Raw genomic sequence first — 14,998 nt, forward strand, 5'->3', positions numbered from 1 at the left:
AAATAACTATTATAGAAATATAATATCGCTTTCCGAAATTGTGTTTCATTTTCTTCGCGGAGCGGGTGAGCCCTTATTTTTGATATCGACCACTATAAATTATACGTATACAATATATATATATACAAAGACTTAGAAAAACCGCGCGACATCGTCGCATACCGTATACCTGCGTATTAATAATATAAGAAAAATGGTTATGACTTACCTGCCGAGTTGTACAACATTATATCGTATTATAGAGCTCTCCTCGCAATATACAATTATTCTGTTCTTAGCCACAGCAGTGCTATATTGGCCATTACGATGTGAACAACAACTGTGATTAAAATATATATGAAATCACGTCGACGTCCGTCAAAAAAGTTATATGAATAATATTAATAATAAATCAATATTATGGGGTGGAAGTATTATACACACACAGTTATTTTCCGTATACGCTCGTTCCGTTTCAACCTCCCGCAATTATTTTTGTCAATCAATATTTATATATATATATATATTTAAATCTTTTTTACAAAACTCCGTGCTAATAAATTTGTTACTCGCGTACTACTGCACCGTCAAAACTCTAACCATGGTTTTGACCTAAATTGTGTTTTCAACCCTCGGTGTTTTACCTTTGGCCGTAATGTCGAGAAAAATCCATTCAGAAATTCGGCTCCGCCTCGTCTTCGACGCACGCAATGCCGTCACACGGAACGAGCTATATACCTATATATTACATGGAGAGAGGTATACACAGTCGTTTCACGCTGTAAATGTACAATAAATATTTATGGTATACATTTTGCGGGATACGTTCGATTCGTGGTTAATGTTTTTTGTACGGCAGTTAATTTTCCGAAAAAAGTAACAAATTTGTAGCTTGGCTGCGATGTCACGTGGAGTATTTATAATGCAAGGGGTGGTTCTTTTAACTTCATATCGAAAAGTATTAAAACATTTTAAAAATATACATATATTATTTTATTTTTTAAATATAATTTGAAGTCGTTACGAAACATCATTTTTTATTACCTATTTGTATTATTGTTTTTGTATGGTTATAACTGTTGAAGGGCTTAAATTTTTAAACGATAATATACATATGTTTGATTTTGTATCCCAAATCAAAATATTTTTCAAACACTTCAGTGTATAAAAATTAAATTTCGAATTATTAGATAATTATTTTAGTGATAGGTTATACCCATTTCAAATATATTAGATAAACGGAGCATTATAGATTATAATATAAACCGAAACTTTAAAAGACTCTTTTAAGACATCAAAACTAAATACTTATCAGTATCTTGTTATAAGTTCATACGGTTTTAACTAGTTAACTATGTGTTCATTAACACACGTTAGAAATTCGATTTTTATGTAGGTATTGAAATTCTTAAAAAATATTCTGCTTTGGTATTAAGAGTATAATGTAAAATTATGTACTGCAAGACGTGTATGCTGTCATCTGAAAAAGTAAAACATAAAAATAATAATGATAGAAATAGTAATAATACCTAAGTTATAATTGTTATTAAAAATGTAGTTTTACAATGACTTCAAATCATGTATTAAAAATGTTTCCAGAAACGTTTATACTTTTCGATGAAATGAGTGTTTACTTTTAAAAGAAACACTTTGTGTAGACGTTAATATAAAATATTCACTAAGAATTTACCCTTTATCGACATTTTAATATCATGGATAAAAAAAATAAATATAAACAAGTGCTGTTATACTATACTTCCGAGAAAAAGACAAAAAGTGATATCAAATTACAATACAGCAATACAATCAAATATTTAATAAGTCCGACACGTAATTTGTCATCTATATACAATATACATATTGTATATCGTAAATTATATTTGTATAGAATGTTTACAATAGTATATAATATATATGATTTTGTTTTTTTTTAATATCGCAATATAATATTATATTATCATCTACATAATATAATAATAGTGTTTTTTAAATGGAAATAGTTTCATCAGTAAGATATGCTCAACTGGGATATGTCATGTTACATAAATTGTTACAATATAATATAATATTATAATCTATAATTATAATTAATGAATAATAGTAATAATTAACAATTAGCGCGAAAAGCACGTAGTTACAAGTTGAATACAAACACTCGACGTCCGTTTCCTTATTGTATTTGGTCGTTGAAGGGGGAGGCAGTATTATGTAATGACGGGATATTGTATCGTACGGGGGTTCTCGTTGGGGCTTTTGGGGAGGAGTGTGGGTAGGTGTGAAAATTTGATGTCCACGGCGGCGTTATGTATCGTTACATCGTATACGTATAATATGTACAAGGCACCCCGTCGTTTAATTGATCGTCGCGTGTTTGCCGTCGGTCTGGTCGTTAGAAAACGCCCGAGAATGACCTCGAACGAGTATTTTTTTTCAAAAAATATACACCTATATGGTATTACGTTCACGCACGAGCAGTCGTCACGCGTCCGGCGCCCATTCGTGCGGCATGAAACGGACGACGAGCGGCATCACGACCAACATCATCAGCAGCGTCGTGTCCAGAGACTTGGGCGGCGGTGCGGGGTTGCAGCCGTCCGCGTCGTCGCAACTCTGCAAACAGCCGTCGACATACCTGATAAAAAAAAAAAAATTTACACATATAGGTACATCCGTGTATAATATATACCTGCTAAGAGTCCTGAACACATAAACGATTAAATTGAATAAAAAAAAAACAAGACATGGCCGTTTGGCGTCACCGAAATGGCGGATTTAACGGGCAGGTCGTTTCGTAGGTAAACGCAGACTAATATGCGCGGCCCTACCTATATATGTTATTCTGGAGCTCACCTTGATATTACAGCGAAAAGGTTTTGTGCGAGGTAGCCGATGTGTCGCGTGGCACACGAATATGAATTTTGCACAAATCGCCACTTAAGGTTTTGCCGACCATCGTTTCAATCTTAAATCCGAGGCCGGGCAAGTTAATGATATTTTATACTGGGTAAACTTAGGTTGACCGAAAAAATTTAAAAAAATGTAGGGTTTATACCTATAGATTAGGTACCAATTTATTATTTTATTCAGTTAAGCCAATAGTTGTATAGAAACCACCAAAATGTTCTATGCTGAGTTGAGTTGATTTTTGTTAGGTTTAACAATAGCCGATAGATATATTTTAAAATAAATGTCTGTATACCATATAACATATGGTGCCAAAACGAGATAGTAGGTAGATAAAATGTAGCACGCTACTTGATATTTTTTCTATGCAAGGAAAATCTACGAATCATAAATATGATTTGGGAGGGGGGCAGGGTTACCATGGTAACAATAAAAATGTTATGAGATTTACGAAAATCGGTCGGAAAAAAATAAAGTTGCAGCCAGCTCAAAAATATATTAATGTTAAAATAAATTATTCTTATTGAACAATTCTGACTATAAATATGACAAGAGGTAAATTTGAGGATTATATTATTAATCTTCTATTACGTAGCGTACTATCGTCAATAATTAATAGTTTTGTTATATAATTATTTATAAATTAATTAATAATGGATTTGATTGGTAGTTACTCTTATTTATTAAGTTAGTATCATTAAAAATCAATTAAGTTAAACGTTTAGTTTTAAATGCAAAAAGTTAAGTTAAACATTTTAAATTAAACCATTAACATTTTTAACTAGTTTATGCTAGTTATTTAAATAATTAAATCCACCACCGATGAGTATATATGATATACCTGCCTAATATATTATACATATCGAAAGCCATTGAAAAATACGACGCCCCAATTCAAAACTGCAACAACTCAAAATATTGGGTTATTGGGTAGGTGTAATGTGTTTTCTATATTATTGTTTCTCTAAGTAACGTAATGTTAATTATAATATTGAAAATGCTCTTTCGTGGTCAATAATATAACTATATTTTATTGCATTTTTGAACTGAAATCGTCATATAAGATGGTCTATAAGATGTGTACAAAACTCGGATTTGTTATATCTCAAGTTGTTGCAGTTTTGAACTGGGGCGTCGAATATTACTATTCCTCTATTTTAATTTTGCGATCTGTTGACGATTAATATTGTAACCTAACCTCAAGCACTATGGAATATATTACTCTCGCTCCAATTCTTATGGGTACAGAACGTTTCGCAGCAATCATCCGCACAGAGTTTCGATATTATATATTTTTTTTTATTAAAACGACCGGACATTCGTATTATGATAAATTATCTGTACTGATCACATTGATTAATTATTTTTATCATATTTTATTGTATTCCGCGGCCTATTCATACGAACAACGTGCAAATAACCGTGCACTACATCGGACCCAGTCGATCACACGAAATCGTTGTTTTTGTGGGAATACGTTGTGAAAATGTGCACATTTCCAAATTAATCCTAATTAGTCCAGACCGTTAAAAACGTACGCAGGTGGAATAACTTATTATATTATGACGTACTATCTGCGGGTGAAGTACAAAAAGTATGCCGAAGTAGTCGTCCTAAATGTGCCAACGATCAGATGTAAGTACTATATATGAATAGTGATTCTATAGGGTTTGAACGTACAACACGTTGCGTCATCACCTTTTCGTCACTTTATTTGAAATTATATTAGGTGTTTACTATATTAATATAATATTCATATATTATTCTCCAATTTCAAATAAATGTTTATTCATTTGAAGGAAAACAATAGGTACGAGTTTTTATTTTTATATATTTGTACTGTTAAACCAAAGATTATTGCTATTCGAATACTGATCGACTGACTGATTGATGTCGTCACGGTACGACGAACTTTGATTTGTGCATGACGTAACAATAACATCAAAATGGAAACGAAATACGAAAACGCTACCGTATAGTACGAGAGACGCGAAAAATATGCCTCGTCGTTGGTCGCGAATCGTAATACAGTATTATAATATTATGCTACAACAAAACACAGTCTATTGTACTGGAGCGAGCAAACGAATTCGTCTATACCTCTATTGTAAGAAGCCAGGAAATCGAGTCGGCGAACAAGTACCACGGTGACTGGCGTCGCACAAAAGAAAAAATAAGTATAATAAACCAGGGAAAATGCGTGATTCGTGTACGAAAAAAAAAATGAGACCGGAGGAAAATCGATAGAAAACTTATGTCTCCATTCTTTGGCCGGAGTGAGATTGCGGGAAAAATAGAAATTAATGAAACATTAAGCAGTAATTTCATGAATTCGAACGGGAACGACGGCGGTGTTAAGGGAGAATACGCAAAACTAGCTGGACAGAACACTCCAAATAAGCGCAAACACAACTGTTTGAATATTTAATCAAAATTAGTATTCAGACTTTTAAGATATTTACATAAATCAACTCTGCAGCGTATAAATTGGTTATCTCTAGCTCTGACAATAAAAAACAAACAAAAAACAACGATTTTTATATAATTTGTAGGATAGTTATTATTGTTTTGAATTCGGAAAAACAAAAAAAAATTCTATATTATATTTTAATAATATTATGGTTCTCTGATATAAAATAATAATTAACCAAAACCATACTGGAAAATATTAACATGTTATTATTATAAATAATACTTGTTATAGGTAATAAGTTATTACTAATAACTATAGTTTTAATCAACAAATAACATTGTCCTCCCTTATTCTTTGTGTTAAGGCCATAAAAAAAACGGTATTAAAATGTATTTCTCTTTCGATGTCCCTTAAGTTGATTTCCTTTTACTATTTTATTATTAAATCGTTTTGCTCTTTATTGTAGCAATATTACCAAAAAAGTTTACAACGGGCATGTAATACATTTTAAACAATATTTTGCTCAATCGGTTATCGATTAGAAACAAAAAGAATCAACGACTAACGCAAACGCACCTTATTGCGCTTCTTTCAAATAAATCGGTTTGCGCAGTAATATTTATTAGTTGTATAATTTTATTATACATACAGGGTGATTTTCCGAGCATAATCGACCCCATTCTTTTTTCATCAATCAGAATTTGAATAAAAATGTGGGTTGGCGTGATCGGTGAATCTCTCTGAGATATTTTCCTTCTATATTATAAAATTAAATCCTTACTTGTCATCGAAATAGAATCCTCCACAATGCGACATCCGAATAATTTCTGTGTCTGTGGTCAAGGTGCCGCTATCCAATGCACATCCTCTAACCGTAACGTGCTGTCCGGTAGCTTCTAAAAAAAAGTAATATAATTTTACTTCACTATAGTATAATATATAGTGCACGCCTAGAAAAAGACCGTCACAATTCAAAACATATATGGTTTAGAGAAACACCAAAGTAAAGTTCTTAAGTGAATGAAAGACACGTGCCTCAAGTGAATGGAAATGGCAGTAGAAAACGATAAGACACCAAGAAAGTTTGTCATTTGACCTGACTGAGTACAATCTATAGTAAGTGCAAGACTATTGCAATTTCAGGCGTGGTAGTTTTGTATTCGAGCAATCCGGTCAAATTACATTTTTGTATAAATATGTAAGAATACCAAAAATATAAATATGTTGGTCTTGAATCGTTACTGCTATTAGATAAATTAAATAATAATAATATTTAGTATGGAAATAAATTGCTTTGAAAATTCCTGAAAATTCGTAAAAAAGCAACACCGGCATGGTACAGTTTATAGTTCTCTACATTTTACCCGGCCCGTTTCGAGATGTCAAAATATGTAATACGTTTTTCAATAACGATGAATTTCGAGTTTTAGTGTCAGTTTTGAATTTCGAGCATCAATCGTGTGACAAGTAATATAATATAAGTATACATTATACGGGACAAATGTTATGTAAGTTAATTCTCTTTGGACCATAATTTATAATAATATTATGATGTAATCGTAAAAACAAATCAAGAAATATCATGTTTCATTGTTTATTATCTTTATAAACGTCGTACACAATAAATTTAAAAGAAATATGGGCCACTTAAATATACCAATCTCGTCGTCAAATCATAATATGCAAACCGTCGAGTGATTGCGGCGACTGGCAAAATCAAGAAATAAAAAGCACTCAGAAGCTCATGATGGTCATGCTCGACTCGTATCGTTCTGAATATTTATACCGAGGCAAAAGAACGCGAAATAAAGTAATTGTCTGTTTCACAAAAAATATTAAAAGACATCGTATAAGCAGTCTTATTCCACCGTCATTCATCAGCAGATATAACGTCATATACCACTATACCGTCGAAGAGTAATTCGTTTATATATTTTTTCTACCTATATTTATTTTTTATTACACGACGAAACATCGAAACAGGATATTTTAATTATTTTTTTTTCGGGGGGAGGTAGATAACACACGATATTATGATGTACGTAATAATAGTAATATGATATTATCGTATCGCGACATCACATTATGGAGGAAAAAAATTGAGCACTATGATAAGAGGCGTACGTATAAAACACTCACTGTAGTAACCGGTGAGCTTGATGCACGCGGTAGCCGGAAACAGACCGTTGCGGCCTTTCCGCCCACCCATGCACGGCGACTCCAAAAGTCCCGAGCTGAAGTTGTTGTGGAACGGATCGTCGCAAGCGCGGTTCTGCCATTCCAGGGAAACGCACTTGAAGCAATCGATACCGGCGTCTGAAAACGATAGAATGGCGTGCCGATTAGACATCATAATTATAATAATAATAATAATAATAATAATAGAATTTCGGTTATCTGCTGCTGCGCCCGTACACGATAATAATAATTATACTGCGCGTGAGTTATCGTGTTGTCGACTCGGAATTCGAAACGAATACCTATATAGTAGGACTACCTATACTGACGCTGCTTCTGCTTATTATATGTATCTGTGTACCGGTCTTACGCACAACGGTGACCTGTATTATAAAGGTTAATACTGGAGCTTCGACATAATGTACGAGAAGAGGAGGGAAATATTTTTGAGAGAATGTCGTATATTATGCACCTTTTAGTCATACACGCATTGTCAAACAAACAAGTTATAACACTGTATGTTATTTACCATTATAGTAATATATTATGAGAAAACGTAAAACGTATTAACTATTGGTCGTCAGACAATATCGTATGAAAAGAATAGTAAAAATAATACGAAATTATCTTAAAAATATTCCCGTCTTAAAATGTTGATAATAAGTCATTTGAAAGGTTACCTAACATAAATATTAACCTAAATGCCAATGTTACAATTTCGTGAAGTATATACATTTTGGTAAATTGCTATTATTGCCAATAAGTAAGAATAAATATGTACTTATTAGAATTGGACATAGATGTGTGTGTATCGCGTAGATGAGTATTCCTTCTTCAAAGAACACCCACGTCCATAAATCGTTTGTTAAAATAATGCGTTTAACGTGGCCAAGAACCACTCAGCTGGCTATACTCGTATAGACGAATACCTATTATAGTACTAGTGAAAAACCACACAAAGATATGAGCTTTGATCTTGCAATATCGCTTTTATTTTTTTCGTATCAATAAAAACCTTATTATTGTTTAAAAATACATTTTTTTCAAACTTGTAAACTTTTTTTACAAACTTGATATCAAAAATATAAAACAATATTGCACATTGAAAGTTTTGTCAATGTGATTATTTACCTATAAACATAGCCTCGGTTAGGCTAGCTCGGTTCTTTTCTTCACCAAATCGTTGAACTGTATTTCGTAATTTCGCAAATAACTCCCAAAGGTATACTGACTACATATAATAGTATAATACCCACTTATAAGTAACTTAAAATTGGTATTTCAATAAACTATCTAAACATTTTAGTTTTGAATTTTCTTAAAACAATTGGATTAAAATGATCAGCTGTTAAAAAGTTAATGACACGTTTCATTCTCTAGGAAAAAAACGATTTGAGATGATAGGTTTAAGTGGCGTGACGAAGGACTTTATTCGAGGCACGCGCCTCAGTTTAAATACGGGTGTCCTGGAGACTGGGATCATCTCGCATATAATTTGAGACTTAAGTACACACTAATTAAATGTTTCTCAGTTACCATACGCAAATACTTAACTATACTATTATAAACACCTATTTATAATTATTAACATAAATTACTGTGCCTCCACCGTAAGTTAATAAAATACCTACACCTATTTATTGGTTGTACTCGGTGATTAAATCTAAAAAATAAAATCATATAGGTAGCTACTATACGCGTAACGATAGCCGAACCGTTTTTATAAAAAACGCACCTAATTATTATTGCAGTAAATTATTTTATATTTAGCGCCAAACTATAGTTTTTGGATTAATTTGTCATATGCAGAAACAAACGCGGGATATATCATGTCACAGCAGGAATTACGAGGTTTAATAATATAAATAAAAGAGGTGAGCGAAAAGCATGTTTTGTACGTTTAATGTGTATATGATGTACCCGCAAACGTCGAAAATAGAATATAATTCAATATCCCTTTTTTTCTCGTTTTTTTTTTTTACAAAATATCGCGAAAAATCCATTTGCACGGGAAACCATTATGTATACCTTTTCACACCCTTTTTGTTATGTAAAATATATCATTTCACTAATACGTATTCAATGATGCTATACAGATAAATATGATATTATTATTTTTTTTCATAAAATTTGATACAATGCTATCGTGTCATGTATTTATGGCGCTTGAATATTTAAAAAAAAAGTTAGAGTTCAGCTTATATTATATAGATGGTATATGTTAATGTTCTGTACATAATATTTTATTATACACCAGCCTATTCACCAGCAGGTACTCTATCAGAATAATGTGCAGGATAAATATGAAGATAAATCCCGTTCTATATAAAGCTCGGAAATAAAACTTTTTTTTAAAAACTCTAATTAAACGTTTCTCGGCCGTCAGCTGTACTTATTGTATATAGCTATCGACTTATTATTGTACGATATAAAATAAACTTGTAGACTTTTTATTAGTTATTTTTCCTCTATACCAGTTATTATTAATAAAACCCGACTGCGGCTGAAATTCGAATTTTTTTTTCCAGGCGTGTTATTATTAACTTTGCACTTATGTGTATAAAGATAAACATCATCGGTAGGTTCACCGACGTATTGTATATATAAGAAGTAGCGAGCGTAACATATTGTTTTAAAAAATAACACACGCGAGAAATTTATATAATGTATACAAAATAATATTAACTTTTTACCGAATCGTCAAAATAGTTTAGACAAACATTTACATAATAATACAGTATAACATCACGATGATATTGCTTAAATTAATTTTTTTTCTCGACGTGTTAAAATTTGTATCTGCATTGAACAACTCGATTATAATCTTAGAATTTTTTTTTTTACTTTCAATAAACGCTTTCATTTTTACCCACCCAATCGTATACTCAAATTTCATAGCTGATGTTCAACCAATAACCATACTGCTATGATTTAATATATTGCGATATAGGCATTATTATAATTATTTATAAACCTTCTGTATCGGTTTACAATTACTGCATGTAATATTATACGAGCGATGAAAATTGACTTTCGTTCGTAAATAAGTTTTACAAAGTTAATTATATCCATCGATGTATGTTTATAAACATATCAGTTACTATAATAGTATATTTTAAGTGGATTAACGTTTATCCTGGTCTTGTGTACCCCTGCACCGTAACTTCAGATAATGCAAAATAAATATAAATTTACGATAATTTTGAACACCGTATACGCATAATATATTATACAAACACATTGTTATTATTTTTTAATAAAAGTTTTCACTCGCTCTGCACGTAGAGACAAATTATATCATATTATGTGCATATTATGAGCGGATATAATATAGGTACACTTTATCGAAGTACAATTTCCATGATTGGCAAACATTTTTTTTTTTTTTGTTCTTTTAATAATATTTAATATCAATATGCAGTGCAAACTTATAGACGATTTACTGTGTTTCATACTTTCATGATTAATGAAATCATCAATATGACTTTTAGAAAATGTTTGCTATAATATTATATTTAATATTTATACAACATGGGAGATAGTGCATAAAAAAATCTCTCGTTCTGAGTTATGGGGGGGGGGGGGGCTTCTATATACCCCCATAATACGCCACTGACATAATATTATATAGTATGCGATATGTTCACGCTGCATATTTAGTAATTACTTCAACAAAGAGAGCAGATTTTATTTAGAAATCATTATAATACTGTTACGGTCTCACAAAATACCTACTTGATGCGAAATATACGTCCGAATAACTAACCCACGATAATGTCGTGTTAAATATAATAATTATTGTACAATTTTTATTACCACCTTACTTTGAACGTCATCCCGTCAGCAAAACGGTAGACCCACGTTGTTTTCAAATTATTTTAATAGTTTAATTGGAATCGGTGGCTTAACATATTATTTTTTCCATATCTGTCGGGTTATCAGACTTTTTTACCGGACGACGATTCACACCATATTCGGAACGTCGACCGATTTCACGCCTTTTGTTTATCCCTCGGAGGTTTAATGTTATTATCCCAAATAAATCGTACGCGTTTATTTTCGTCCCGTCACTGCAGATATCCGAACGACGGATCGTTTGTTTTAAGGTTTAACACTCGGTAGGTATACATAATTTAGAAAGATTTACGACTCATCATGCATCGCGCACAGATAATATAAACAAATTACAACCAACTGAAATGAGAAACTATGAAAATACACCGGGAGTTGCCAAAAATAAAAAAACCAAAAACCGAAAAACGAAAAAAAAATTATACTCATGTCGTAAACTCCTATAAGTAGGTATTAATATATTTCATCTTCCTATTGGTCGCGTAATTGACTGATTCGCTGCCGTGACGTTTGTCTCATACGAATAGCGATTTGTACGATATTGTGCATATTGATTGACACAGATGCTTGACACCATCAACGCACCCCGTCGACATATTATTTGTTTCGTTCCATTTATCGTTTTAGGGTTTAACACTCGGTAGGTATACATAATTTAGAAAGATTTACGACTCATCATGCATCGCGCACAGATAATATAAACAAATTACAACCAACTGAAATGAAAAACTATGAAAATACACCGGGGGTTGCCAAAAATAAAAAAAAACCAAGAACGAAGAATGAAAAAAAAATTATACTCATGTCGTAAACTCCTATAAGTAGGTATTAATATATTTTCTCTTCCAATTGGTGGTATAATTGACTGATTCGCCGAGACGTTTGTCTCATACGAATAGCGATTTGTACGATATTGTGCAGATTGATTGACACAGATGCTTGACACCATCAACGCACCCCGTCGACATATTATTTGTTTCGTTCCATTTATCGTTGTCGATGTAATATATTTTATTTTAGTCTGTACGTCCACTTAATGAAAATAAATAGCAGATTTTATTTGAGTTGCACCCTTCAGCAGTGAAATATTTGATGGGAGAGGTCTATGAGTGGATTGCCACCATTATAGGAGAGTTAAACTTGTGGTTATTTGTATGTATTATTATGGCACCAGTATAGGCTATACAATAATATAATAATAAATTGTCAGAATACTGGCATTAAATAATTAAACCGTGGCATTGAATATATGTCATTAAAATCAATAAGTCTATCGATGTGGGCTTGGAAGAGAAGAGCCGTCCGTTTCAAGAACTTTATTTGAAAAAAAATTAAATCTTACCCTCTGGTCGATCTTCATATTATACGCCATGGACGGGTTGTACTATATGCAGCGACAGCAGTCCGTTTAAATTACTTTCCCCGACCACCGCTTTCGCAGCAGGTGTCAGAACATGCCAACAATTATTATAATCTCAACGTAAAAAAGTGTTGTACCACCGTCGTCATCACACGAATTCGGCGAATAGGTATACCTACAGTGAAATTTGGCTATCTATTTTCGGACCGCGCGCGTAATAATATCGGGCGTTAAAAAAAAAAAAATGTACATTTAAATAACATAAAAAAAGAAAAGCCCCACGCGTCGCCGGACAAGGGTTAAGGTCTTGGCAACAATTTCGATTACGTACTGGCATGAACACAATACTGACGGATTCGAGTATACACGCGAGCATCGGTGTAACTTCGTTCGAAGATTTATTATGTCATTATATATAGTTTTACGGACAGTGCCGTCGGAAATAGTAGATCGATATATTATTACTATTGGTATATTCGATGTGTGTGTGTGTGTGTGTGTGTGTGTGTCGTATAATATGTACATATAGGTAGTCATTTTTGTTGTTCGTTAAATTAATTTGAGTTTTCGACGAGTGCGGATGACGTAAAACATTCCGTGATAACAATATTTAAGTATTTACCTGCTGCTACGGGACGAGCAAATTAAATAATAAAAAAGAGGGGGAAACGGTAAAATATATTAATATAACTTAATATTACGACGACCGGGTATTTTCTTTTTTTTTTAATCACCTGGGAATACAAGTGGCATTAAAATTCACAACCGTGAAAAAATAATGACTCAACTCTAAAATACCAAAAAAGTCTTGGGAATTAATAATCCATTTGCAGGGTTAAAATATTATTTTGTGAATTGTATTTCATTTTGATATATGAATGATAATTATTATCAACGCGACGGCCAAACATTACTCCAGTAATAGAACAATGCGACATCTCAGAATAGTGACACTATTAATTGCTCGTTCTTCAAATAATAATCAAAGACGTTTTGGCATTAATCGTATTGAAACAGTAGCTACGCAACTGTTATATTCCAAATACGATTATATAGACTTTGCTAATTGCGATTTCCCCCAATAGGTAGTATAAGATAATTAGAAAATTGTGTTTTTTAAGTATTTGACGATGCGAATTTTTATAATATTAACAAATTATATATCATATATAGGTAGGGCACCTGGGACCAGGCTGAATGACCAGGATTTTGACACTCGCAAATATTCTGTCTATATTATTTAATATTATGCATTTAGCCCATTACAATAATATTTAACAATCATTGGTGTGCGACGACATTAAAAATATATAACATGCGACCGGAATAATACCACGGTTAGAGTCGTTTATAATATTATAGAACCGTATGGGTATACTTAGGTAGGTACAAGTGTGTGTGACGAGTGTGTGCATACAATATAATATAGGTATATATTATTATGGTGGCTTACTGGCGTCGGCTATGCAAGACAGGGTGCAGATGAGAGCGGTGACGAATGACGTGATGCTGTTGGCCGAGAGCATTTCATAATAATAATATTATTATCGTCGTGAGATCGCTAACTACAATAATAATAATATTATATTGTTATTATCATAATACAATGTCGTATAGAGTATAATATTATATTATGCGTTGCGCGTGTGGCGAGGGGAGACGGCGCTTGGCGCTTGCGACCACTGCGTCCGGCGGCGAAAACGGTACTGAAGTCGGCGGCGAGCGGCGACGACGGATTTCGCGTGCAAAGGCGCACGGCGCGTGCGACTGTGCCGCGTAACGCCGGCGCGGCGATTTCGGCGTACGCGCCACGCGAAACCGCCGCGTCGCGCCACTTACGCCGCCACTGCCTTTCGCAACGCAACCGCCAGGCCTTTGCGTGCGGTTTGCGTATTATGCATTATAATAATATGTGTGTGTGTGTGTGCGAGTGTTTACAGAGGTGACTTTGTGCATACCATGTGTGCGTGTGTGTGTGTGTGTACGCGTGTGTGTGCGTGTGCGTGTGCGTACGCTCGCGGGACTCAACAGTTAATAAGTAAAACGCACACGCCATGTGCGCCCGCCAACGCTGCCGCTGTCAGTGATCAATAAAAACCTGACGCGGCGACGGCTACCACGGTAGTGGTGGTGGTGGCGGTGGCGATGGTGGCGGTTACGTTATCTGTTTTATCGTTTGTCCGGCCACGTATATATATATATACGTATGATAAATAATATAATACATTACGAAAGGGTGTGCGTAGGTCTGCGTATGTATATATATATATATAGGCTTCGACGACCTTTGTGCGCCGACGACCGTACCTATA

At 33.4% G+C, this 14,998-nt stretch overlaps 1 protein-coding gene across 1 annotated transcript; it reads right to left on the reverse strand.

Annotated features, from left to right (window-relative positions):
• Positions 1–1,837: 1,837 nt before the first annotated feature.
• On the reverse strand, positions 1,838–14,514 carry LOC132944677 (uncharacterized). Its single transcript, XM_061014144.1, has 4 exons — positions 14,140–14,514; positions 7,436–7,612; positions 6,078–6,192; positions 1,838–2,611 (listed from the first exon to the last, which is right to left on the reverse strand). The coding sequence occupies exons 1-4, from the start codon at positions 14,210–14,212 to the stop codon at positions 2,458–2,460; spliced, it is 519 nt and encodes a 172-aa protein (XP_060870127.1). The 5' UTR covers positions 14,213–14,514; the 3' UTR covers positions 1,838–2,457.
• Positions 14,515–14,998: the final 484 nt, after the last annotated feature.

The sequence above is a fragment of the Metopolophium dirhodum genome, chromosome 5, assembly GCF_019925205.1.
Source record: "Metopolophium dirhodum isolate CAU chromosome 5, ASM1992520v1, whole genome shotgun sequence".
NCBI lineage: Eukaryota > Metazoa > Arthropoda > Insecta > Hemiptera > Aphididae > Metopolophium > Metopolophium dirhodum.

Coding starts and splice junctions, on each gene's coding strand:
- LOC132944677 (XM_061014144.1), bottom strand. CDS start 14,212: ATGCTCTCGGCCAACAGCATCACGTCATTCGTCACCGCTCTCATCTGC. Junction 7,613..14,139: donor GTCTTGCATAGCCGACGCCA/GTAAGCCACCAT, acceptor TATCGTTTTCAG/ACGCCGGTATCGATTGCTTC. Junction 6,193..7,435: donor CAAGCTCACCGGTTACTACA/GTGAGTGTTTTA, acceptor ACTTTTTTTTAG/AAGCTACCGGACAGCACGTT.